Genomic DNA, 27857 nt, shown 5'->3' with positions numbered 1-27857 from the left:
ATTATAGCTTTTTTAAAAAAAAAAACAAAACGAAGGGATTTCTGTACATACAAGGGCTGGATTAGAGTGTCTTGGCAGTCATGGGTGTATGTTCATTGGTGGCTTTTGATCTTTTTTAAAAAGGTAATATACATGCAATTTCTTGATTTTAGGCAATCTGGTTATACTAAGAGGATTAGATGTAATCCATCTACGACCTCTTATATCAAACAAAATCGACCATTAGCTGGATTAATTACAAAATAGAACAGTTTTACTTAGCAATCTTACCAATCTAAAATAATTACCTCTCTAGATCTCATTGCCTTCATGGTCTATGTGGCATTAAAAATGGATGTGTAGCCGGTTTCCTCTACTTTGTACATTTGGGATGTTTACAGACACCTGATGGGAGCTGACACCTGAGCTCCAGTCTGATGGGCTGTGGGATGACAGATGAAGAGTGTAACCAGCGGGTGGCAACCAGGCAGGAGAAGAAGAAACAAACAAGGAGATTTCAGCAATAACAGAAAAACACTGCAACGCTGCAACAGCCTGACTGACAGAAAGGTGCTGGAATTCATTTTTGGGTTTAAGGCCTGATATGTGTTTGGCTCTCCAGTCAGTCTCCATCCTCAAAATACTCTTTTTGATTTTTGTTGTCTTGCAAAAACATATTCATTCCTCCTGTTTGTCACATTACATCCACAAATTTTCATGAACTTTGTTTCAGTTTTTCTGACAGACAGACCTGAATGGTCAACTTTTTCCCCACATTTGCACCTTTGCACCTTTTAACAGATTATCTTCCAGGATTGAGCTATATTTAACTACAAACTTCAAAGATTCCTCACCTGCTGATGAAATGCATCCCATCAAGATGCTGCTGCCACAACCAACCTTCATATTGTGGATGGTATTTAAAGTGATAAGCAGAGTTTATTTCCATGCCAGATTTGTTTCGGGAGCAGTGGACAGGAAAGGGATGACAAGCTCCAGTCTGTAAGGGCTGGTGGGCTACAATGTTTACATAATGTTTCCGTGTCAACACACCTTAATCAAATACTCAAGAGATTAGCTGGAGTCTGTCGAACATGATTGGCTTCTGAGAAGGCAATTTGATTCTGGCTTTGGACCAGAAATGCATTTAAAGGTTGCCACATGCTGAACCTTAAGACCTCTTGACTATAAGATGGACTGAGAAGAAGCGCTGAGAAATAATATTAAACTTATTCTAAGAAAAATCATCTAAGCAGAGCAAAATTATGTATCACATGTAAAATCCAAGAGAGACTATAATCTTAAAACAAGGGGAGCACTAGGGAAACAATTACTAAACATGGGACCAAAACCTCTCAGTCTATTTGATTGTTAAAGATGACCATAGTATGTGAAATATTTATATTATGTAACACAGCACTTATTTTAGCAACTCCTTACTTACTTTGAGAGACAATTTGCTGCACTGGATGTTGTTTATTGGAGCAAAGGAAGCTAAATATAAAAACATCCCAAAGTCTTGTTTGTGGAAATCCCAAAGTCTTGTTTGTGGAAAAAAATTAAAACCATTTTTAATTCTCTTTCCATTTCATAATTATACAATTATACCCCGAAACCCCAAAAGACCCTCATACACACTGTCCCCAGTAGCCCTCAAAAATACAATGCAATTTGTGGTTATGACATGACCACAAATAACACAATATGTTGACACTTTTGCAAAAAACTATGTAATCAGAAGTTTGTCTGCTGTACTGCTGTGAAAAAGATTCTTTGTCAAACAAAAAAAAAATCATATTTGATATTTTATTGTGTAAAAGGTGTTCAACAAGCACAAGATTTCAATGAATGGATACATTTTTAATTGAATATAGTCTAGACCATACATTTCTCAGTCAGTAGTGCCTTTGTTTCTTTCAGCGTCTTTCTTTCAAAGTCTGTATGCTGTAGTCAATAATGTTTCATTTTGTGAAAGGCAGGTTTTTACAAGTTTTTCTGACTTAATCTGAGTCACAAATACCACAAATACCACTTAAACTGTGTGTTATACTTAAATATCAAAAAGTTACAAACTAACTTTTATCAGTAAAGTATAACTATTGGATTTTAATACAACCCCCCTCCTTGATGTCAAAGAGATCTACTTTTTGGATATTGTAATAGAAAGTTTCTGCTGTTGATATTCAGAAAACACAAAAACAGAAAGTATTCTGCATTACTCTATGAAAAGTGAAAGTCCCTTTTGACCATCTGGTGTGAAAAATGTGAAAATATCACAAACTTGTTCATATACCTTCTTCTAGTACCTAATGCACAAACATAATGTAGTAAGTCTGAAGTCCTGCTAAACATTCAAAGTCAGCAAGGTTCTAAATGTCAGCAGTTTCTGAGCCAAATGCGGGGCACGGAAATCTACAAAATGTCTTACATGACGCATCTCCCTGCAGGAGATCTGGAATGCTTGGATATGATAGTGTGAACAAGGATTCGTTCTTTTTACCATGTTGAAGTAAGTAGGTTGCTGTTATGAGAAGAGAGCTGACACAAATTCTGGGCATGTTATCACCACCTAAAAGGACACAAAACCAGAACAGTTTAGAGTCGTATAACGACCAAACTGTTGAAGAATCAGAACCCGAGACTTTGTTACTGGTGTAAGGCCATTCTTAAATAAATTGGTCTGAAATTGGTGACACGTTTTGGATTTGTGGTTTGTAATTTAGTAAATTTAGTTCAGCTACGTCACTTGAAGAACTGAACTCAAGTGAAGATTGTGGATTGTTTTTAGAACAACCTAGAAATTGTTCTCAAAAAAGGCCTTTCGGTGTGACTTGCGACCTCCACTTTTCACAAAGTGTGAAAATTGGTTAATTCAAAAAGGACACAGAGGGAGAGCAATTAACAGCTGTAGCTTTTACTGTACCATTCTTCAAAACTCTGTGGGAGAATTCAAATATAACAGCCATCAGGCTGTGAACATTAATGAAGGACCAACAGTAAACTGCCACACAAAGAGCTTACTCATGCTGGTTTTCTGCTCTGGTGGGAGAGTGCAACTGATTGCTCTTACATAACATCTCGAGTCTAAAGTGGTCCCTGATTAAATACAAGCTGGAAATAACCTCAATTGCTGATTATTTTAAACTTTTAGAAAGAAATCAGACAATAATTCCACAAGTATTCAGTTTTTATGATCACCCATCTATGCAAAAGTTATAGTTTTGTTTACTCTGCCTTAATATTTTTAAGCACCGTGCAATGCCATCTCTTGGTTCTTGAGATTTTACTTATAGGCAGTATAGTGACCTACAAACGTGACTCAGTTAGACCGATTTTGTCAAGAGGAATGGGCCAAAATTAGAGAAAACTATTGCAGAAGGCTGAAGAAGAAAACCCAAGACTTTTGACTGCAGGCATTCTATTTGTAAAAAAACACACTGGTACCAAATAAGAAAATGTCTGTATGAAATCCTTAATCTGAAATTTATAAAAATCCTTCTAAAATATAATTATTCCAGCATATAGCAAATAGAAAATATCTTTGGAATCCTTACTGACTTGAAGTTGAGTCAGACTTAATTTAAAGCAGTGATAAAATGGTTATGTTACTTAATATAGTGTTTTTTTAGAATTTGGAGTCATTTGAGCTTCTGAGAGGCTAATCAGCTGCTACTAGTTGTAAAAAAAATCTACCTTTTTGCCACTGAAAGTTAAAAAGGAAGAGCAAAAATCCTTCCAGGTGCACATAGTGCAAAACCAGAGAAGAAAAAAAGTCAAAACATGTAATGTCTAAATCCATCTAAAACAAGAAAATTTAATTTAATTTGATTAGTCATTTTCTGTCATATTCATAACGGACAACTGGTCCAGCATGTGATCAAAACCACAAAATAGAAATAGAATTTACTACAAATCTTCAATAAAGGACATATAATTAAATAAAGTGTAATGTGCAAATCTGAATATGTTTACTGTCTTCAGAAGACATTAAACTACTGGACTCTCAAGAGAAATAAACCCAAAGGCAAAAGCTTCAGGGCGGAGTCACAAGTTATTTGCTTTAAACTTTAATTACAGTTTTAAACAATGACAACACTTAAAAAAAAAACTGAAAAGAATGCAGAAAAACACCTTTTATAAAAATAGTGAATATGAAAATTGCTTATCAAAAGAGAAATTCCCAAATTATGCTAAAATTTATGTATCTCAGTGATAAATGCTGGAGTAAGTAATTGGGAACCTTAAAGGCCGTTTCTTTCAAAGGAACCGAGCCAAAAGACTTGAATCTTTCAAAACTATCGTACCGCCCATCACTCCTAGCAACTGCCACTGACACGTGAACCGCTTGTTGTCATTCGTCACTTCCTGCGCGGCAGATCCCAAACTAGCTAAAGAGTTAGCAGCTGGTTCGACTTGTTTTTATGAGGATTTTCAGTAGTTTTGACGACGATGATGATCATGAAAGCTGAACAAACTCAATTGTCAGTTAAACCGGAGTGATAATATCTGGCCGTTGACACATTAGCCCAATTAGATGTTGGCTAACAGTCTGTTTACAGCCTTTAAGCTAAACGCTTGGCCCTGTGTTTTCTCCATGGATTACCCTTTTACTGGTAACTGTGTGTTAAAGTGAGCTCAAATTTGTGTTAATTAAAAAGAAAAAAAAAATCCTTCATCATGTCCAACCAGCTGACTGCAGAGCAGCAGCGGAAAATTGAGGAGAACAGACGGAAAGCTTTGGAGCGAAGAGCCCAAAGACTCGGACAGCAGACTTCCGCGGGACTTAATGGTGCTTCAGGGCAGACAGATTTCCCCAAGCAGAGCGAAAATCACAGAAATCCTCCTTTGTCTGTACCACCACGGTTGGTCCCACCTTTTAAAAAAGACTCACAGACAAGCAGTTATCAGATCCACAGACCAAACCAACAGCTGCTACCTGGTACCAGTAATCAAGTCAACAAAATCTCCTCCAGACAGGTGAGAAATTTGCTTAAAGATTTGACCTGCAAGAAGTTTTGTTTTTTCTTTAACCAATAAGTTATATTTCCAATAAGTTACTGCTCATCCTCCTCAGACAAATCAGCACTTGCAAAGCCTTGGGTCATCTGGTGGAGGAAGTGTTGGAGTGAAGCCAGTTCAGGCCATTTCTGTCACATCTCAAAGTGCAGCTGGTTCATTCTACAAGCCACCCAGCATACCTGCAGCACAGCCTCCTCCAAAGTGCACCACATCGGCTGCTGCAAAGAAGGCTGCAATCTCTGTGAGAGGGAAGTGTGTGCCTCATGCAGAGGATCGTTTCAAGGTGGAAGTGGGCTATCATGCAGAGCTTATTGCCATTTTTAAGTCCATCCCTTCCAAGAACTATGGTGAGTATCTAACAGTGTAGCCACCTTTACTTATGACATTTAAAAATAAACTTTCTGTAAAAGTCATGGCTTAGTTTCCAGTCAAATGAATCTGGAGTAAAATGTAAGTATTCGCCAGGTGAATATAAGTGTGAATAAAAAAATATATATATATTTTTTTAGAATGCTGCAGCAAAAAAAATAAATAAATAAAAAAATAAGTATGGCTTGTGTAGGTGATGTGTTCGCCAGGAACAGTCTGGGTGTGACGTTTTCAGAGAAGTGTTTCCTGCTTCAGAGTTAATATCCCATTCTCTCAAAGTTGTATTTATTCATCTGTTTATCAATCCGACCATTCATTTGTCAACTCATCCATGTGCCAGTTTACTTATCCATTAATATATATCTGTTTGTCCATACATCTGTTTATCCATCAAGCTGCTTATTCAGTAATGTTGAGCCAGTTGTCATTTATAAAACCTCATCTTTAAATACATACCACAAATTCATGGTGAAATGTTTTTTTTAAAGGCTAACAAACAAAATACAGAGAATCTTGAGTTTTCTTAAATTACAATACAATGTAATATAATATAATATAAATTTTGTAATGGAAAATTTGTACAAACTCTGGATACCACATATATATTTAATCCTTTAGCCGATGCTCAATTTTGATGAGTAAAGCCAAATTAATGTAAAATCAGCAACAGAGTGAGGATTGAAAGAGCACTTCAATGAGATAAAATTTAATTATTTAAGAAAATAACCAGTCTTTTAATGATGGGAGCAATATTGTGTTTTTTCCTGGTGAAGAGAATAAGTCTTCCATAGTTGCAAGAAACTACATTCCTTGATTATTGTTGATCTGCATATTTGTTTGATTTTCAGTAAGTATTCCAAGTTTGTACTTTCTTTTGGAGCAATTAAATCTTTTTCTCCGCCTTAGATCCTGCCACAAAAACATGGAACTTCAGTCTGGATGACTACTCAAAGCTGAGTATGGAAACTTATCCTAAGAACAAATCAGCTCTTTTAAGTAAGCTTAAAGGTTGAAAGCATAATTTGTGGTGTTTCTTTTTTTTTGACGCCGTGTTGCAGTGGAACAGGCAGCTGCCATTCCCTCGGTTTCTCTGAGACCGCTGGAGGGAATCGGAGCTTTGGCCTCGGCGTCCAGCCGACCCTGTGACGGTGCAGCACTGACGGCGCTGCTGAAGCTGTGTAATGGCTGGCAGAAACCCGGCGCCAGAGTGCAAGGGCAGTGCATCCTGGTGTCACAGACAAGGTTTGAGGTTGACATCCCTTACCATGCTGATGTCATCGCAGTGTTTAAGGAGATGCCAACAAAGAACTATGGTACAAAAGCCTCCTTTTTATTAATTTCAGGCTTTTCTAATGTTTTTGTGGCGTACTAAAGGTTTCCTCAAAATTTGCCTTCATTGCAGACATGAAGTCACGAAAGTGGAGCTTTTCACTTGAGGACTACAAGAGACTGAGTAACACAATTTTATTGCTGCACTCCTTACTGTCTGTGCTGCCTTCACCATCTTGTCTAACCATGTCGTGTTTCCTGCTCAGTGGATCTGCTCAGTGGGATGGCAGGAGTGGAGGTGGAGCCTCTTCCCAGGGCAATAATCCAGTCGTTCGCTGCCAGGTTTAACGGGACCGTCGCCAAGACTTCAGACGTCCCTGAGGCGGACCTCTCAAGCATCGACCCCACCCTCACCTCCAGCCTCATGCCCTTCCAGAAGGAGGGAGTCAAGTAGGTGTCTCTGGGCAGTAGCTACTGCTCTCTCAGCACAATATACCCAATAACTCTATACCGCTTTACATGTTGGGTCGATCGTAAAAGTCTGGAGATAATGAGTCTTTGTTCACCAGTTCAATTTTAGGTTGTTTGCTGAGTGTTATCTGTAATTTAGTTGTTTTTTTTTTAAACATGCCTGCAGCTTTGCGGTGTCTAAGCAAGGCCGCCTCCTCCTGGCTGATGACATGGGGTTGGGAAAGACAGTGCAGGCCATCTGTATAGCGGCCTACTACAGGAACGAGTGGCCCTTATTGGTGGTGACGCCTTCATCTGTTCGATTCACTTGGGCTGAGGTACAAAAGTAAAGCTAACTATTGAACTTGTACTCTTTGTTTACATTTAATGAAGACCAAAGAAAAGAAACTAAGCACTTGTCTGGAACAGAACATAAATTCAGTCTTTTCTGAACTCATAAAATGCCTTTAGGGTGTGAACTCTGGTGTTCAATAAGTGCATTTTTCTAATTAAATATGAAGATTCCAGCTTTTGGAATAGAATGGGGGAAACATGAAATTGTAGGAAGAGTTTAGTGGAAACACAACTGTTTTTTTACAAATCCTTATTTTCTTTTTCCCCCATACTTCTTCTCAACTGGAAAACAAAAATAAAATATATTCAACTCCATTAATTTGGCCCTGATTCCATTGACTTAGTTGTTCCTCTCTGAACAAACTCATCCCCCCATAGGAAATCACAGAGAAAACATCCCTTCATAAAGGACATTTGCATGGATATTCAGACAGCTTGAAAGATGACTGACAAGTAAATGGGAAGTAATTTGTGAAAAAACACAGCAGTGTATTGCTGGTGAATTCTGACAGCATGTCACCTGTAGGACACAAAGTAATGCTAAAAAGCTTACTATAGCTCACGTATCTATCTATACCCGCATGCAGCATCATATGGTTGGTGGTAGCTATATTTAGTGGTCTTTGGACAAAAGACAATATCATTATCTAATACAAATCTGAATTGCTTGTCCTTTGGCTATAATTAACTACCTGGGTTAAGTCTTTGTCACACTGACAAAGAATAATAGCACTTTCTTCACCCTCTCACATCAGGGCTTTACACATGACCTGTGAATCTTAATAATTGCGGTTTTGAGGTGGTCCCTTAATGATTCATACCTGTAGGCCTTCAGGCGCTGGCTTCCCTCCCTGAGTCCCAACAGCATCAACGTGGTGGTAAAGGCCAAAGAAAACATGAGATCTGGCTTGGTTAACATTGTCAGCTATGACCTGTTGAGCAGGATGGACAAGCAGCACTCAGGTCCTCCCTTTAACGTTCTCATTATGGTGAGCTGCTCTTGAATCGGCTCCTCATTAATGATCTGTTAGTTTCTGTCTTTGAAATATGTTTCAAGCAACAAATCTGTGCAGGATGAGTCTCACTTCCTGAAGAACATAAAGACGGCTCGTTGCAAAGCCGCTTTACCTCTGCTGAAGGTAAGAAAACAGAATTTGAACCATTGGAAGTTACAAAGGATGGAAGTTCACTTTCCAGCACTAGATTGACCCTAAACGTACAGCCAGAGCTTTTGATGGTTTCGATTAATAAATTTTTATGTATTAGAATGGCCTAAATAAAGTCTATAGCTAAATTTAATTGAGAATATGTGGCAATAAAATTGAGGATTTCTCTCTATCCATTCTGAATGAGTTTGAGCTACTTTGCAAAGAGTGATGATCGAAACATTAATAGTTTGTATTTTGCAAAACTGATTGGTAGCCCTGAAGACTTGCAGCTATACTTAAGGCAAAAGTCGGTTCTACAAAGTGGTGGGTCTGATCTGAGGTTCTCTTTTTTTTAATCCTCAGGCGGCGAAGAGAGTGATCCTTCTGTCAGGGACCCCCGTGATGTCCAGACCTTGTGAGCTCTACACTCAGATTCTGGCTGTCAGACCCTCACTTTTCCCTCGCTTCCATGAGTTTGGGGTGCGCTACTGTGATGCCCGACAGGTAACATATAAATCTCATAAGCACTTGAAGACATTAAGTCTTTATTTCTCTGTAATTTTTAGAAGATTTTCAGACTTTGGTGAATGTTTAATTCATGTGTCTGTGTCTCATTTGATTATTTTCTATTTACATCTCTGCTAAGCCCTAAATAGGTCATTTTTAATTTAATAGAATTTACCAAGAAACACATGATGAAAAGACACAGTTGGATCAGTACTTAGACTAGATATTTGATTTTTTTCTTATCTAGTTTTTATGAGCAAAATCTAGTTTGCCCTTGTCTGTATCTCTTTTAAGTCAGTTCATCTTTCTCATCATCACATTTGCTCTCTGGTCTTTTCTGCCTCCAGCACCAGCAGAAGAACTGGGGCTGGGACTACTCAGGCTCCTCTAATCTGGGAGAGCTAAAGCTGTTGTTGGAGGAGTGTCTGATGCTGCGCCGCCTCAAGTCTGATGTCCTGTCCCAGCTCCCGTCCAAGCAGCGCAAGGTGGTCACAGTAACCATAGACGGTGTCAGCGGCAGTATGAAAGCTGCCCTCTCGGCTGCAGCCAAACAGCTGACCAAAAATCATCGCAATGTAAGTCATAACTGTCATGTTGAGCTTTTCTTTTGAAATGAACCCCAAGATTTTTCTGCCAGGTTAAGAAAAATACTTGATTATCATATTATTTATTTATAAGCAAGGATGAAAATGGAAGTGGGAAAGGCTCCATTATTATTTTTGCTTGAAAAACGTGCTGGAATATGTCTGTACTCAGGAAACACCGTTTTCAGATTTTTATTCAATAAAAACAAAAGAAAAGGAACCTCCGTTGTGTTTGTCAGTTATGTAAAAACCCAGTGATACACTTTGATGTTTGTGGTTGTAATGTGATAAGATGTGCACAACAAAGTATCTGAGCTTGTATCATGAATCAATTGATGTTTTCTAATCAGTAAATTAAATTTAGCAATGCAATAAGGAGTTACTGTAAACATAATAGAAACAGTCATTTGTGGAAAAATTTTTTTGTTTAGAGTGATGACCTCAAATCAAAGCTAATAGGTCAGACCTTATGTCTTTATTCATTGCATCCATATACAACATATTTAAATGAAAAATCCAAGTTTCATTGTCCTTGAATATTTCCAGTTCTAATTGTCTCATGAGTAAAATGTGATGCTGATGTGGCAGTATTAAAATCTAAAGTCTGCGACTAAAAGAAGCATGAAGTTCAGTGGTTTCTTTAGGCAGGGAAAACGGCTGTTTGAGTTTTGTTCTCTGTGCATGAGGGAGTCGCTTCAAGCTTCAAACACAGAAGTGGCTTTAAACAGCGAGGAGTGCTCCAGTCGAGCCTTATTTCACTCTAATGGGGGCCAGTTGCTGAGCATGATTGTGCATAATCACAGTGCTCATCACAGTAATGGCAGTCGTATCAAATCATCAAACAGAATCCTGTCATTTCTTATCTTCTGCTGTTCCTTATCTATTTTTTTTTCTCAGAAAATGGAAGAGAAGGAGGCTTTGCTCATCTTCTACAACCATACAGCTGAAGCCAAGCTGCAGGCCATTATGTGAGTACAGTCGCCCTTAATGTTGGAGATCAGGGAGTCAGATCAGAGCTCGTTTGATGGGTGTGGAGATAAAAATGTAAAAATGAAACGAGATCATTTGTCAGAACAATGAGATCAAAGTGGATTACAGATGGGATGAAGACTTTGTACTCAGATATTCCTATATATCTCTGTTAAACGGCTCTGTGTTGCTCCGTCACGGCCAGGGAATATATCACAGACATGCTGGAGTGTGGCAGGGAGAAGTTTCTCGTGTTTGCCCACCACAAATTAGTCCTGGATCACATCACCACCGAACTGCTTAAAAAGGTACATTTCTTTCACATACCAATTCCACATTTTTTTAAAATAAAGATTTTATGTTTCATCTCTAAAAAGTTTCAAAATGTAAAAAGTGTGGCGTACCTTTGCATTCCTATGAGATTAAATTACTTACAAATGTTTTGAAAACTGTCTCTAGTTTTACATTTCACTTAATAATTGTATACTAAGTTGATTGTTTTAGGGTTGTACTGTTAGAAAAGGTGCAAACGAGTATTCCAAAGAGCTTTTAACTTTTCAACAGAACGTCAGCTTCATTCGCATCGATGGGGCGACTCCTTCAGCAGAGCGGCAGCAGCTGTGTGAAAAGTTTCAGTTTTCCTCCAAGTCCTGCGTGGCTGTGTTGTCCGTCACTGCAGCTAACATGGGTCTTACGCTGCACTCTGCAGATCTGGTGATCTTTGCTGAGCTTTTCTGGAACCCAGGGGTAAGGCATCACAGCCAGACATTTCTAACAGCTGACTCAAATATACCGCATTGACTGGTTGTGCTCTAAAGGAAGCGCTGCAATCTCTGCTTTGTATGGATGTGTATATCTCTGTTTGTGCCATATTTTCCAAAGCTTTGTTGCCTCGTGGCTATAAAACGTATAAATGCTCCCCTAACAGATCAATAGATCAATACGTGGCCATTATTATGTAATAAATAAATGAGAAAATGTGAACCCAAGATGCCAGGCAGGAGATTAAGGAAAAAGGGACATCAGTGATCACTTGTTAGAAACATCCCAAAATCGCTCTGATTAATGGATTAGTTTTATTCAGACAGAATGAAAAAAGACAAACAACATCTTAATAATTGAATATTAATATGTTGAATCAATATGTCTGAGAAATGTTAAGGTTCTGTTTGTCCAAGAGGCTTGTATCCATCAGCTATGGAAAAGTTTTCTGACCACTGGGAAGTTTTGCAGATGCTTTTCTGTTGGCGTACAGCTCAAGTTGGTAAAACTCATTCTGTACCTTTTTAGTTAACAAGCTTGAATTGTAGAAAATCCAGCTGCAAGGTTTACCTGCACCAATAATGACTTTAGTTCAGTTGTCGTCAGCAGATTGTTGACTTGTAGCAGCAGATGAAGCTGAAAAGCCTGCAGATCAATGGAAATGTTGTCTGTTTCCTGCAGGTTCTCATTCAGGCAGAGGACAGGGTTCATCGTATTGGACAGACTAGCAATGTCGACATTCATTACCTGGTTGCCAAAGGAACTGCTGATGATCATCTGTGGTACGTCTTAATTGGGTGGAAGTATTATGTAAATTCAGAAAATATTCTCTCTTGTTAGTAACGTTTACACATTTGTCAGATACTAAATCAAAACTTTAGCAGTAGAGGGGTGCGAGGTAAAGTGGTGCTGTAATCTAATTATTTATGTACTGATCCAGGCCAATGATTCAGGCTAAAATGAATGTGTTGAAAGAGGTGGGTCTGTCTGAATCCAACCTTTTGGACAAAGCTGAGAATGAAAGCTTCCACTTAAAGGTAGGTTTTATATGAACATAAACAACAATTGCATTGTTTTGTTAAATTACTCCAATTTCAAATAAATCACATTTCACTTCTGAAAAAACATAGGATGATCCTTATATCTTTTATTCGGCCAGGACCCGAATCAGAAGAGCATCATGGAGATGTTCCAGAGATCTTTCTCTGAGGAAGACGACTTTGATGAGGCCATCCTAATGGAGGCTGCAAACAACTGGAAGGACGCGCCACCAGAAGCGGCGCCTTCTCCACACTGCACTGGCACTAGTTTTAGCAAAGATCCCAACAAAAAGACAATGAAAGATTTCTTCACCAGATGAAGTCCGGGAAAACTGCTGTAAATTACGAAACTGTTTATTCCTTCACTGGAACCTGACCTAGCTCCTGTTCTATCATGATTCAAGTTAAATGTTTCAGCTCTTTTGCAAATGTGAAATACACTAGAGTTGATCTTATTTCAAATGTATGTGTTCTACGATTAAAGGAAATGCCTAAATAAAACTCCAGTGTGTCTAAAATTGAATTACTTCCTCAGGGTTGGTCAGTAATTAATTTCACTTGAAGGAGTGAAATTCAGATGTTCTTTGGCTTAGTCATTTGATTGTCAACCTCAATGATTTTAAAAATGTTTGAACAGTGCTAGGAAATTAAACTAAATGAGTTCTACTATTACTGATTTGAAGAGTGGTCAAATATCCATCCAGAATTGTATCTTATAGATGCATTTCGCTAAAGAATATCAATTCAATTTGAGAATGTGCTGAAAGAGGATGGCTCAAATAAACCTTAAAAGTTAGGACAGGCAGTTGTATTTAAACATTTAATCGAAACTGTGTTGTCTTTAACTCATAGTTAAAGACAAGTATTTCCAGTGGCACGGAAATACTAGAAATTATTGTTAAACCAGGAACGCTGCAGTTCCTCAATATAACACAGACACCACCGACTGATGGTGTAAAATGTGATGGTTTGGCTGTTTTTTCATCCCTATTCCTGGATTGAAACCCTCTGTGTTCCCATGATACATCATAATTATAAGAGAAAGTGGCCTGATTTCCTTGAATTGAGCTGTTCTTTGTAATGGGAGGTGACTGGGATTTAAAAGCAAACAAGTAAGAAAGGTCATATTCAAAGACACATTAGCTATTTAATGTGAAGATTTTCCTGCAACAAATAAATGGAGATGTCAGTCAATTATTTGACTTGTAAGTGTTTTCCTTCCAGGTCTATATCGTCAGAGGACCAACATGTTAGTTTCACTTTGTTCAATTAGAGCTTCTCTGGATGCTGCTTGTGACATTATGATGGCAAATAAAATCAGTTTCCTCTAAAGCGCTCCTTATGTTTAGAGGGACATTGCACAGTTTACGTGAAGGAAATATTTTCTGTTCATCCTTTTTCCATTTCAAAATATAAACTGAAATGCCCTGATGCCAAATGTGGGTACCCTGTACACTGTGTACTTACTGCAGCAGCAGCAGCCTTTTAGTAAGTATGACAGCTTGTCTGCTTGTGGAGCTTTATGTTGCCAGCTGAAAACCTTTCAGTTATTTTTTATCCAAGCCTCCTGTGAAAAGGAGAAGTGCTGTCCTGCATTGACTCCTTAACACAGATTTTAGATTATGTGTATACTTCTGGTAGGTAAAGGACCACAGTCTGTAGATGATATAGGAGTTTGATTTTTATTGTATTTAAAGTCATTATGCTGAGATATAAGACTTCTTTCTTTGTCTTGTAAGACAGCTGCCCATTGTTTTTTTTTCCAATTAATTTAATGAAGTCCATCAATATAATTTCTCATTTCTTTTTAAAGAATTTGTAAATGATCTTGTATATCATTTACAGTCTGACCAGTCTTGTTTGTCGACATTCCCTGGGCGACTTGGCTTGGAAATGTTTTTAGTAATCAAGACCTTAAAGTCCTGGCTGTTCCCGTTAACTCTACTTTCTTAATTATACGACAAACTGAGAGATGGCTAGTTTTTTTTTTTTCATAAAGTTATTTTCTACCTTGTGGGCACAAATTTAATATTTTAGAGTGATGGTAGATGTGAAGTAGCATATGAGTGTTGAGAAAAGGTACAAAAAAAAAAAAACAATGTCATTTCAATAAGGAAAGAAAAAAAGACTAATGATGCATATCCATTTTCTTTGTGGATTCCCATTTTATTTCAACTTTTTACACCACTACACATGCTAAACCACTTTTGAGACATGATCATTTAATCCCCTGATTACAGAAACCTCATGCTGACCCTAGATATTAGAGGTTTCTTCAGTTGTAGATCTTGATATTTCTTTGTTTTCATCTCCAGAACCGCCCGGCCATTCAGCTGAAATTTACAAAAATGTAAAAATTCTTGTAAATTTAAACTCACAGAAACATATTTTAATCAATGAAAACATTCCTGACGGAAATATGTCTTGCTATCATAAAAATGACATGCACGACAAAAGAAGTGTGAATGTTTGCCTGCACGAAACAATGTGACGCTATAGATAAAAAAAAAAAAAAGAAGACAAACGATCAGGATACCTGAGGTGGTTCTGCTGGTTTCGCTGTCAGCATTTGGAGCTGCGTCTGCGCTGATGTCACCAAAGACAAATCGGATCTTTTCCTCTGCGTGCTGCTCGTTGGAGGAACCGTGAACTGAGTTGTGGAGGATGTTGGCAGCAAAGCGGGCCCTCAGAGACTGTGGGGAGATTTCTTTAGCTTTCTCTGGATCGCTGGGGCCCATCATGGCCCGCCACTCCTCCACTGCATTCTCCTTGGTCAGGACGAGCATCATGCAGGGCCCACTGAAACAAACAGAGAGAACATATTTGTGGAAAGGACAAAATATTGGGAAATATGATTTTTGATCCAGCATTCTACACATGTGTTATCATCATATCTTTATAGATCTGAACATAAGCTGTAATTTATTTGTTTTTTCAACAGACATTGTTTTGGTATTGATTTACTTCTAATAAGCCACCTCATTTTATGATCTTCATAAGTGGTCTTTGTAAAGACTTTTTGATGATCTTTCAAATATTTTTGTTGGACTTCAGATTGAGTTTTTGTTGATTGCCCTAAATCCCTGCAGATTGTATAGTGACTAGTAAAAAGCTTAGCTAAGGAGAGAAATAGGACAAAAGGAGAAGTGTTCACTAACACAAGAACTATCCACAGCAGAATTGAAGCATCTGAAAGTCATGTTTTTATTTATTTAATTTAAAAAAAAAAACAAGAGCAAAACCAAAAAATTGCAAGACCTGCCAAAGGACATGTGAGAATATTCTTCAGGTTCTGCATTAGATGTTTCTGTCCAAAAAACTCTTTCTCAGTGATAAAACACTATTTGCTGTCTGTCAAATTGTTATGGTTGGTATTTTTCAAAGATTTACTCATTAAAACAGGAAAAAATTGTTTGTTTGCAACAACTTTGAAGTGATAATGAGTGAAAATCATCTTCAGAAAAATTTAAAAATCACCTGAAAAAACATTAAAGGGAACTTTGAAATGAATATAGGACAGCTGATTTAATTATTTTATACTAAATATAAAAGAATGTGGAGCAACAAAATTAATTTGTCGCTCTGTAATTGCATGATAACTTTCTCAAGCAGCTGTGCTTTGCAGTTAAATAAGCTTAGAAAGGACCAAATGCAAGTGGAGGATTTCTGTGGCTTTTGGTTCAGATTAGGATTTATTGATTTCAAATTATTACTGCAAACTTTGCTCACTACAAGGCATGAGTCATGCATGGAGTACACAAAAGTTTTGTAAAAGTTACAATCTCAAGACTGCAAAAGCCAAATAACAAGCATTTTTCTGACTGTATGGAGGACAGAAAAGTAAATCACTGCAGACCCTTTGCCTGTCAGTGCGTTGGCTAAAAATGTAGCTGCACTTTTCCCTTCCATAGAAAGAAATGTTTAGTTTTTTGGAAAAGTTTCACAAAAATACAACGGTTATGGTATGGAAACCGATGGAGCATCAGTCATCACTTCTAGTAAAGGTGATGTTTTTTCTTGGACTGCATTTAGTGAGTCATGTGCCGTATGACTGCTGACTGGCTACTGATAACCAAGCTAATATCAGCTTAACTGTGTTACTTCACGAATGCCAGAGCAGGAGCAATAAGCAGGTTTGCTTGTAAACTGACTAAATCCAGCTTTATTTTACCTTTGCCGTTTTACATGAAAGCAATTTGAACATGATATAGAATTTTTAGTTTTAACACAATGACATTTTCATTCCATCTTATCTAATCAGACGAGTTCAGTTCCTGAAACTCAGCTCCCTGAAATAAGCTGCTAAAGAGCTGCTGAGAAATTCGCTATAGGGAGAGGTTGCCCTTTAAAGCACAGCCGCCTCCCTCTAACAATTCAGCTGATGCTAGGAGTATGTTACTCTCTTTGACTTAATCTCAGGAACAAGAACACAATCTAAGCTCATATCAGCTCACAATCTAAGTGGCTCGTCTGCCAGCACTCTAACAACCTGGTGAAGGGACTAATCACAGCGGAAGATAAGTTTAGAGACTGGATGTAATGTTGAACAAAGAATGAAACTGAGATTTACTTTCAAGCCTGTGGCCCCAGGCTGCCTTGACTCTAAGCTTCCAATATCACAGTATAAATTGAAGATGAGACTGGCTGTGGAAAAAGGAGCTGGTCTGTTTGCCTTGCTCCTGTGTTCATGTGTGGGGGGGACAAACCAACCGACACATAAAATCCACCAGCTGCGTGAAGAATGGCTTCTCCCTGTGCTCCTTGTAAAACTCCTCAGCCATCTCTCTTGACAGCACAGTCTCCTTCAGCTGCGCCACGGTGAAGCCTCTCCCCTGAATCTCTTCCAAAATCGTATCTGTCAGCATTGAGAAAATAAGAAATAAGATCAATGAAACAAAAAGAAAGTCAGACTTGCTCAGTTGTACTGGAAGATAAAGGAGAACCTCGGTGTTCCTCCATAGCATCGGGTTTGATGACTGCCAGCGTCCGTTGTTGAGGAAAGAAAAAGTTCAGCTCTCTTTTTGCCTCTTCAGGATTTGCGCTGCCATGAAGCTGGTTGATGAGCTCGTTTTTCACACCAAATTTGGCCCTCAGACAATATAGAAGGAGACAGAGGATTCTATTGTATGTAGTGCACAGTAATAATATTATTTAGACTGACAAACACAAAGTAGTCCAACTGGAAGAAAAGGCATACATGGTTTTCCCAGGTTTTTGTCAGACTGGATGCAGAGCAGTGGTGTCCAAACATTTTGCCTCAGGGGCCTGCCTTCACCGTGTGTAACTTAATTTTTTACTAAATATGTGACTTATTACAGCATTTGACTGAAAATAATTATTTACGTGTAGCGGATTTAATAGAGCTGAATACAAATGTATGGTTTATGTTTCTGTAATGTGAGAAAAAGTTAAAGATGTCTGAATACTATTGAAAGTCAATGCAAGATTGACCAGAAAGTTAGCTTTCATCCAGGCAGAATAATAAACACTTGATGGTTTCGAGAATTTTCCAGAGGAAATGGGGTAATTCAAATGTAATTTCAGGAGTCAGACCTTTTTGGTGAGCAAATTTGAGTCATTTTCTGTGTTTTCTGTTCACATCTGACCATCCTGCCACTTTGCCATCTGGTAATTTTCACATTTTAATAAAACGTCCTTAGAAAAGCCACAGAAGCTTTTGCAGGCAGGAAAAGACACAATAATAATACAAAAAATATTTTGTGGTGTAATAGCGCTGCTGTTGGAAATGAAGTTATTATGCATCTGATTTCTTTTTTCTTGTGTGATTTTAGAGCAGCGGATAAAGGATGCCAGTCTTTCATCTTGTTATCAAAACCTAAAAATTGTGAAACAGGAAGGTGAAAAGAGGAGCTTTATTTAACAAGCTGTCACACAGATTCACCTTCAGACGTGCACCGCATTTCTGCAGAAAATTATACCGCAGTGACCCTTTGCTCTCTTTTCAGCAGCTGAATGAGGAGAGGAACGTGTGACTCACCACTCAGGATCCTCTTCTTTGGTTTTGTGAAGGTCAGGAGAACTGAGGATGTTCTTCCAGTGATGGACAGCTCCTTTCCTGGCCAGAGCTAACGCCAGTACAGGCCCACTGTAATCACAGAGATGGTGAATAAATGTCTGCATTCTCATATTTAGATTCACAGCAGCACATGTCAAATTTACCTTGTCATGTTTTGCATAAGTGCAGGAAAGTAGTCTTTATCCACATGTTGGAAGTAAAATTGTTTGACCTGCTCCTCGGTCAACATCACCTCTTTTTGGAGGGCGACTGTGAAACCTGACTTGTGAATCTGGGCCAAAATCTCATCTGCAAAATAACAAGAATCCCTGTAGTGATAGCAAATGTAGCTCCATCCGTGTTGATTTGGTTAGGGGACAAAAGATGGAGTGACTCAAACCCTCTGCAATGATAATTAATCACAGCCCTATAATATTAAGAAGAACAGTGATTGTGCATGTGCTTGCGCTCCCACTCAGGAGGATTTGTGCTTGTGCCTTTGGCTTGAGCCCCACCTCTGTTCTCCCTGGCAACGTCGGGCCGGATGAGAGCCAGCGTCCTCTCCACACGCTCTTCCTCCCCATCCTGCTCTGCATCGGAGGCCGTCCTAAAGTTGGGGAAGAAGAAGGCGAGCTCCCTGCTGGCCTGGTCGCTGTCCGCACTGCCATGCACTGCGTTGAACAGTGTCTCTGTGCCGTATTGTGCCCGCAAGCTGCAGGAAGTCGGGTGGGGGAGGAGGAAGAGAGGACCAGATGGATGCTCTGCTGGTGCTCAACCAAAGAGAAGCATAATGTTTGGGTGTGTCTGATCAAGCAGGCGAGAATGTGCTGTTCGCTCCCTACTCCAGACCCAGAACTGGGATCCTTTCCAGTTATGCTGCTCAACAGTGCAGAAATAAATGCATGCATGACATTTTTCACCAAACCGAAGATTAAGTTGCTTTGTTCTCTGTTCTTTTTCTTCAAGTGTGCAACATTTGGAATTTCTTTCTACTGACCTTTCGGGCTTTTCTCTCCTGGCTTCCTCTATGTCTGGTGGGCCAATGAACTCACGCCATGCGGGTATGATGTTGGCCATGCTGTCTATCTGAGAAAGCACCAGAATATGGGAGGGACCGCTGGACATGAACTGCACCAAGTCCTCAAAGCAAGCCTGAAAGAAAGCAGGATAAACAAGAATAGACTCGTTAAGGAAGCTTGCAAAACTATTTCTGCCCCTTGAATCTTGCAACATTTTGTAAATTTACAACCCAAAATAATAATGAACTTTACTGAAATCCAGAGGCTGGTGGAAACTCTGGAGGAGCTGCAGAGATTCGCAGTTGGGAGAATCTATGGACAGGAGTCATTCATTGTCCATTCCACAAATCTGACCATTATGTAGTTCACCACAGATTATAGAAAGGAAATAGCAAACAGAAACTGTGTTCTAGGTAAACACTACATCCTAATACTGAGGCATAGTGGTGGCAGTATTATGCCTCAGTATGAGAATCTGTTGCAAGGATTGTTTTTTTCTGCAGCAGGGTAAGAAAAGCTGTCAGAGTTGATGTTTGGAGTTCAACCCAGGGCAGTTCTAGAGGAAAACGAGTTAGAGACTGAAAACAGTTTAGACTGGTTGGATTGAAGTTCACCTTTCAGTAAGGCTGATATATACAATAAGAGCGACACTGGAATCTGGATTCCAGTGTCTGCAACCGGCTGGAACCAGGGGCAGAATATGACTTCAGGGATCCAACCCTTTATCACGTCTGATGAGGCTGGAGTAGGCGGGGGCCCCCTCTGGTCCGACGCTAATTTGTTCCGCTAGTGACTAGAATGGTTTAGAATCAAAGCATACATGTGTGTCAGAACAGCCTGCTTAAACGGCAGACCTACTTTTAAATGAGAATCTGTTGCAAGGCTTGATAATTTCCATCCACTCTCACTTCAATTATTTTGAAAAGAACAATCTTTTATTATATAGATGTGCAGAACAAGTGGAGATATATGCCTTAAGACTTGCTGCTGTAACTGCAGGAAAAGCAAAAGATGGTTTAAAAAAGTATGAAGAGGCCATAATTCTACCTTTTTATGTGTGAAACCTTTAGAAACTATTCTTTAAATTTTTTTCACAACCATTTGCTTCTTTGTGTTAGTATATTACATTAAATCAAAACTAAGGCTTATGAATCTATCAAAACAAAATGTGAGTAGAGTATGAAAGTGTTTCCAAGTCATTGTATGGATACTCCCAGCCTCTCTTGATGGCTCATTTGATAGAAAAACTCATGCTGATTCTAATTTGTTGAAGAATTTCTCCTTTACCTGCTTTTATATATATATATATATATATATATATATATATATATATATATATATATATATATATATATATATATATATATATATATATACACACACATATATATATATAGATATATATGTATATATATATATATCTATATATATATATGTTGCTTGGGTGAGTCTTGTAGCAAACAGCACAATAAGCAATCGAAAAATTGCTTACTCAGCAGCTTTATTTTAAGCCGTGAGGGAACGCAGATGGGTGTCAAATGTATTTTTTTTCACGCTCCCATTCGCATGTTGATTTAGAATATTTATTCCCCCCACCACACAAACATCCACTGCACCATCATCAGTTTTTCTCGGCTTAACATGATTTTGCTATGAGCGATGCTGTATGTGCTTTTCTCATCATACGCTGCACTGTCCTCGTAATTTGTGCCGTTATAGCATACCTCCGCTGCTTTATGTTGGTAAAAATCTCGAGCCTCCATTTCAGTCATCATGCGCTCCTGGTGTGCAAGAATCTCAAACCCAGCGTCTTGAATCTATCCAGAAGGAGAAGCATCAACAGAATGGATGAATGCCAGCAGGAGGACTTGAGAAAATCTTGCCTTCTCTGGAGTGTGAACATGGTTAATCTCTATGTACCTTCATAATGATCTCATTTGCCTTGCCATGAGCAACTGCGTCAGGCTTAATGATGGCAACTGTGTAGGATTTACTGGCAGGAACTTCTCGGAAACAGAGAAGAGTTTGAGAGGCGGTCATTATTGCTATTAAGATTCAAAACTGTACAAAGTTAAAAATGTCACCACAGGACTGGAAGCTACAGAGATTAACTGTACAAAGCATTGCTTTCACAATACCAATTATACTTTCTTCATTTTGTGGCTGCTGAAGATCCTCCTCCTCTCTCTTCTCTTCATCCAACAGACCAAAATCCTTCACCTTAAAACACAACTTTTAATTATGTTTATGTAAATCACAAAAGCAATGCTCATCTGATTCTCCCGTTGCTCATAAACAACAACAAAAAGCAATCACTTTGAAACTGCAGGGGGAAAAACCCCCCAACATGATTTATAGTTTTTTAAAGCTCTAAAATAAGATCATCTTCAAGCAGCAGGGCAGGTGCATGTCATTGTGCCACTGCTCACCACTTTGCGTCCACTGCCTTGCTCCATGACCAGCTTTTCCTTGGCCAGCTCCTCCACAATCATCCTCTGGAGCATCGGAGCGTTGGCCCCTCGCAGCACAGCCACCAACTCCCCACCCTGTTCATGCAACACAAACCCAGCCATTCAGCACTTTCAGTTCAAATATAAGACCTCCACAGACTTAAGTAAATAAGTATAACTCTGTTGAGTTGAATCAGGACACACAGTAATTAGTGATTCTGATCTGGGAAAAGTGAAAATATAAACTGGGACAGCAAAAATGTCATATTTGGTGAGCCAATTTGTAGAATGGAAAAAATAGAAAAAACATTGTGAAATGAAGTCCAAATGAAATTGAATTATGTAGAACTTTAAAAAAATTCATAAAAATGTGTAAATATTAAGCATGCAAACAGAAGTCGTAGACTGACTCCAAAGAAAAGGAAGGTGGGTTCACATTTTCCTCGATACTTCTCCAGGGCATCAATACTGTCGGCTTCAGCCTGTGTCACACAAACACAAACAGATGAACCGATGCTCCTCTGCTAGTGTCGCCTTCAAGTTTTAAAGATATGCATTTTGAAACTAAAGCACAGCTCACTGTGGCAAAATGAAGTAGGTCATCACTGAGTTCGTTCTTTATCTTTCGGAGGAGACTAACCACTGCTCGACAGGGGCCGCACCACTGCTGGTAAACATCCACCACTACAAGGAGATGGGAAAACTTTCTGATGCCAAAGGATAAAACTAGATTCATTTATTTTTGCAGGAAGATAATAATTAGAATTTCTCAGAAAATCTGTAGTTTTGTGAAAATAAACAATAATTTATTAACACGGGAACCTTTGCCTCACATCAAAACGTACTTTTCCCCAAAAAACGTCAGTGTGAATCAATGACACTTTAATTCATGATTAATTCATTCACTGAAGACTTTCTAGATGTCTTTACCAGGGCTGTGAACTTATTTTGTCCTTCTCTGTACTTGAGACAAAAACTTAAAAGATTCTGTCTGCCGTTATGCCCAAGAACACAAGGGGGCAGCATAACACAACGAATAACTGGGCATCTGTATCAGCCAAGGTGGAACGAGTACACAAACAAACTGGTGCACAATGGAAAAAAGCACCTCGTTAAAACTGTACATTAAAGATTTTTAAACAACTTTCAAAAGTACAAGTACATACTAACTGTGCTTAATTATAGTAATTTGAGCAACTGTAATTAGTTACTTTCCGCCCCCAACGATATAGATTTAAGCAGCTCTGCTGTTTAACTGAGTGTTATGTATATGTGATAAACAACCACAAGCAACATTTTACAGCTCACCTGTCAAACCTTTGGTAGTAAGTATTTCCTCCCATTGTTCTTGGTTCATAACTGATGCCTGAACAACAAATGTACAAATTAAGGACTAATGAAGGTAGTGACACCAACAAAAACTGTTTGGTCTCTATCCAACCTGCAGGCTTGCCTCTTTCTTCTTCCCTGCCATTTGTGGATGAAGCGGTATTTACAGGAAATGATATAAAAATATCAAACTGATGGCAAATCAAAACACAAAACTTGTTTTTTTTAAGGTATCTTAAAGCTTTCAGTTCTTTTTCTTGTTCTGTGGTCCACGCGAGCGATTGTTTGACGACTGGTTGCTAAGCAACAGTTTTCCCTGAGCAAGTTCGTTTAAGTTTCAGTCATTATTAATGCCATGCCGTCATAAATGCTCTTGATTGAAAAATAATTTTTTTAATAAAGAACGTTTATTTTCAATCGACCGTGCAATTTCGCAACTGTGTTTCTTTCTCACTGTTTAATTTTACTTCCGGAACCTTGCACTTGCACATATCTCCATGTCCGCCAGGGGTCACTGTTGTCCATCTCTCTCAATTTAGAAGACTATTTATTTATTGATTATTACTGGAGAGCGCTTGGTTGTACAGCTTGATGTCTTTTGGGGTATGTCTCTTCCACTGTTGCACATGTATGGATAAAAATGTGTAAATAGCAAGCTCAGTCAGGTGCAATAGAAAATGGTGATGTTTTGCTTATGCCACACTTTTCCTTTTTTATTTATACATTTGACTATTAAAAATCATTTCAATAATCAGTTGAAAATTGTTTTGAATTGACTATTGGGGAAAACGAAAGGGATTCAGGGGACACATGAATACTTTTTCAGTTCACCTTATTAATATATATAATTAACCTACACAAACTATGCATATATTGGTTTAAGTAAAGCTGCAGCTATTCATATTGTTGTGGAATCAAGTCTTTCCTGAAACAGGGATAGGTTCCTTTAGGTTCAGATATACGCATTTCTAATGGAGCAAAGGCAACAGAGAGTTCAGATTTGTCGTTGAACTCAAAGTTGAAGAATAGATGAAAGAGAGCGTAGCTGTGAATAGAAATAAGATATTATCTGCAACATTATGCCATACCATGTGTAGCAAAGTCTTCTGAGGTCTTTTTATACATTCTTCTTCTGGTATGCATTAGTAGCAAAGTGTGATGAGAGTCAAGTTTTATTCACTTAGAAATCCAAACTATTTTTGTGGTTAGTTAGTTTCCAAACTTTTTCAGCTTTTTTGAACAAAACTGTTTGCAGTTTGAAATAATTGTTAAATCAAAAAGGAGATACAATTACAGTAAAAAAAAAAAAAAAAGTAATTGGTTTTCTTAACTTGTTTGAATTCCAGACTGGGCTCCTTCTGTGTTGAGTTTGTGTGTTCTCTCTGTTCATGCACTGCTTCTTACTCTTGGTTTCTCCGACAGTCCAAAAATATCACCGGTGGGTGAACTGCTCTCTCTAAATTGTCCTCAACTTCAAGTGTGGTTGTGTAAGGTTGTTTGTCCTGTGGGCCTCTGTTTTTCCCTGTGATGGACTGGCAGCTTGAGTGTGGTGAGATTTGAAGTCTTCACTCTGACTACTTTAAATACAATAATATTGTTAGATAGTATGTTATGATAACTAAAATTCTTGTCCACCTTTAAGCTTCCAATTTTCTCAGTCCAATGTTATCTGAAACCGTCCCTCATTTGGACAGTGACACCAGTGTGTTCAGCAGTCTCTTGTGCTCAATTCCCTGTAGTTTTGGTGGTTATTGTATCGTTCCTCAACTTTAAAACCAATTCTCCTTCATCTAACGGTGAAAGTTTGGGTCAGATTGTTGAAACCTTGACGCAGTTAGATGTTCCTGCAAGGTAATCTTCCTTATCTTTTGTGGATAATGGCTCTCACTGTGGGTTTTGTGAGACCCAGACCGCTTTCTAAAACTTTCCAGACTGATGGGTGTCACTGACCTCGTTTCTTACCTGTTCTTGAATTCTTTATTTTGGTTTGTGAGATTTGGGCTGCTTTCACATACTTTAACAGTCGGTGTTCATTGCACACTTCATCATGGTGTTGCTCAAAGGGTAACTTATTCTATGTTGTATATGTGCCAAGATGATTCTGAACAATGTGCGAAATGCTGCACGCAAACTTTAAGAATGTTCATGGTGAGTGGAAAACTGTGATTACACCAGAGCTCCTCAAATCAAAGAAACAAATCAAAACACAGGAGAAGCCATTGGTCTGGAGCTTTTGATAAAGGATATAAGATTCATTGTGATCTAAAAAAGTTTAGAAAGTATACATTAAGCAACTTAGAGGTAAAAGTTAAAGGCTAAAGAAATTACAGAACTGGCATTTGAGCTTTTAGTAAACTGATTGAGACAAATTTTGTAATCTCTGGTGTCTGTGATTACCAAGAGAACATGGATGACAAACGTTTTGTGAATAACAGATGCTCCAATTCAACATTTCTGCTCTATTGGATTGGTTTGTGGAGCCTATTTCATGCAGTCATTCTATTTTGATTATTTCGTGATCCTACAGTTCTGGGACTAGTCAGTCCAGTGTGGCTACTGAACTTGAACTCCGCTTCCAGTTAATTAAAGGTTTACCAACAGTTAGGGAGAGATATTACTTTTTCTTACAAAGTCAGATTGGTTTGAATATCTATTCTTTAAGAAATGAAATAATCATTTTGGAAACAACTTTTTGTATTAACTCAGGTTATGTTTTCAAATTTGTGCGATGATCTGAAAAGGCAAAAGCAGAAGTTCTGGTTTGATATTCATAATAAATTCAATCCAAAATTCAGTATTATTAGACTTCAGTATTATTAGAGAAAGAATGGTTCAAAGAGATCATAAAATCCCAAAAGCATGACCACTGGAACTACAGGTGTACTTTTGTAAAGCCTTTCTGAAGTACTGCTGCACTAAAGCCTGAAAGTCACATTGACATTTTCCCATATTGCATGCATTTTTTATTATGCAGAGAGGAAACACTTTCAAGAAGCCTTTTATGAAGACATTTAGAAATAGTCACAATGCAGGTGAAAATATGACCAACTTTAAAACACGACAGTTTAGCTTTTACATTTGCAGCTGATGGTACTACCACATTCACACTCAGCGTGAACCTAAAGTGTTACCTCATGTCTCTCTCAGCTTTTGCTGCTATGCCTCAGTCTCTGCCCAGTCTTGATGTTCCGTGTTTCCGAGAAAAAACAGAAGCAGTAGAATCAAAAATAACACCGGAGCTCTCATACTTTCTCACTCTGCGCTGTTTATTTATATGGTGAAATTGGCCCTCATCCGAACTCTTTTCCAGGCTCTTCCCACATGAATTTCAATGAACTGCTGCACTTAAGCTGTTCAACTCCACAGCCTCCTCCATCATGAAGAAGGTACATGAAAACAGCCATTAGAACTGGAGTAATTCTTCAAAAGGACAAATCAGAGTGAACAGTGACAGCAAGTGGGGAAGAAAATGTTGAAGTAATACCCTGAAAGAAGTATTCTGTGTTTTTATGTCACGTTTTCCTATTAGTCACTGTTTTCTGCTTTCTACATTTGCAGTACCTTGAGAAAGTTTTCGTCTCCCTTAAACTCCTCCATATTTTGACATGTTACCCCAACAAACTGGTACTTAGACACAAAGTAGTGCAAAGGACAACATATGCATTGTTTGCTGTTCCTAAAAGGTGTGGTGCATATTCACATTCTGACTCCTCTAAATAAAATAAAATCTAAGCAACTGCCCTTAATATTAGTGACTATTTGTGAGCAGACACGAACAAGATGACTGAAAAAGCACCAAACAGGTTAGGAAGAAATTCAAGACAAACAAACAAAAAAAAAACCTACATCATTAGGTTGTAAAACAATATTCTGAGCTTTCAAGATCTCACAGATGCTTACTGAATACACTGAAAACAGAAGGAATTTGTCGTGACTGTAAAGCTATGAAGACGTGGCTATTTAGATCAGTTAAAGCCAAGATTTAAAATATAATTGGATTCTTAACAGAGACTTTCCATCCAATCTGACTGAGCTTGAGCTATTTTTCAAAAAATGAATATGAAATGATGCACTTTTTGAGTTGGTCACTTAAAACCCCATTCAAATACCCAGAAGTCTGAGGTTGCAATGAGATAAATGTGAGATAAATGTGGGTACCTTTACCGGGGATTGTAGATAGTTAATTTGGTTTACAAACCAAGGTTTGTATTTGTAACCCTATGGCTCTCACTCCGAGCCCTTTACACATCCAGATGGGGCCAACGATCATGTTACTCCATCATGCCAGCTGTGACAGTGTCTTGATGAAGCCCTTGTTACAACAAACAAGCATTCGCTCACTGCTCTAAATAGGATCCTGCATTTTTCTGTTTTATTTCATTAGAGAGATGCACAGCGGTGATTGCTTTTGTCTTATCAAGTCAATGACGAACACTGATTTGATGCTTTCGTCTCAGGCGGCCTATTGAACCATCGACCTCTGTGTCATCAGATGTCATCATTAATGTGTGCTGCCTGAGGTCCAGATATGCAAACTGTAAATGGACTATTCTGTGCATAAAGGTACTGCTATACTATTTAAAGCAACACTTT

General features: G+C 38.4%; 2 protein-coding genes across 4 annotated transcripts; one reads left to right on the top strand and one right to left on the bottom strand.

Moving 5' to 3' along the window:
* Window positions 1-4319: 4319 nt before the first annotated feature.
* Window positions 4320-13734, top strand: smarcal1 (SWI/SNF related, matrix associated, actin dependent regulator of chromatin, subfamily a-like 1). The gene is made up of 17 exons (XM_055032354.1): window positions 4320-4956; window positions 5054-5345; window positions 6274-6324; window positions 6426-6680; window positions 6770-6820; window positions 6903-7086; window positions 7274-7424; window positions 8268-8429; window positions 8514-8579; window positions 8952-9092; window positions 9443-9670; window positions 10577-10647; window positions 10854-10956; window positions 11213-11395; window positions 12092-12192; window positions 12351-12447; window positions 12570-13734. Exons 1-17 carry the CDS (start codon window positions 4657-4659, stop codon window positions 12768-12770), a joined length of 2637 nt encoding a protein of 878 aa, XP_054888329.1. The 5' UTR covers window positions 4320-4656; the 3' UTR covers window positions 12771-13734.
* Window positions 13735-14605: 871 nt separating this feature from the next.
* Window positions 14606-23548, bottom strand: nme9 (NME/NM23 family member 9). Of its 3 annotated transcripts, none has more exons than XM_055032459.1 (16): window positions 23377-23548; window positions 23244-23301; window positions 22516-22619; window positions 22346-22417; window positions 21915-22031; window positions 21624-21717; window positions 21406-21488; window positions 21210-21302; window positions 19464-19618; window positions 18982-19178; window positions 18631-18775; window positions 18449-18556; window positions 17394-17539; window positions 17161-17305; window positions 14987-15249; window positions 14606-14783 (listed from the first exon to the last, which is right to left on the bottom strand). In XM_055032459.1, the coding sequence occupies exons 1-16, from the start codon at window positions 23407-23409 to the stop codon at window positions 14707-14709; spliced, it is 1890 nt and encodes a 629-aa protein (XP_054888434.1). In that variant the 5' UTR covers window positions 23410-23548; the 3' UTR covers window positions 14606-14706. The 3 variants fall into 3 exon arrangements, with proteins under 3 accessions (XP_054888434.1, XP_054888436.1, XP_054888437.1); XM_055032461.1 differs by having other exon boundaries at window positions 21633-21717; XM_055032462.1 differs by having other exon boundaries at window positions 21624-21705.
* Between the last annotated feature and the right edge of the window lie 4309 nt (window positions 23549-27857).

Source organism: Poeciliopsis prolifica, unplaced genomic scaffold (genome assembly GCF_027474105.1).
Source record: "Poeciliopsis prolifica strain line A6 unplaced genomic scaffold, Auburn_PproV2 SCAFFOLD007, whole genome shotgun sequence".
NCBI classification, from domain to species: Eukaryota; Metazoa; Chordata; class Actinopteri; order Cyprinodontiformes; family Poeciliidae; genus Poeciliopsis; species Poeciliopsis prolifica.
Note: the sequence above shows the minus strand (reverse complement) of the source record. Positions and strands in the feature narration are given on the sequence as shown.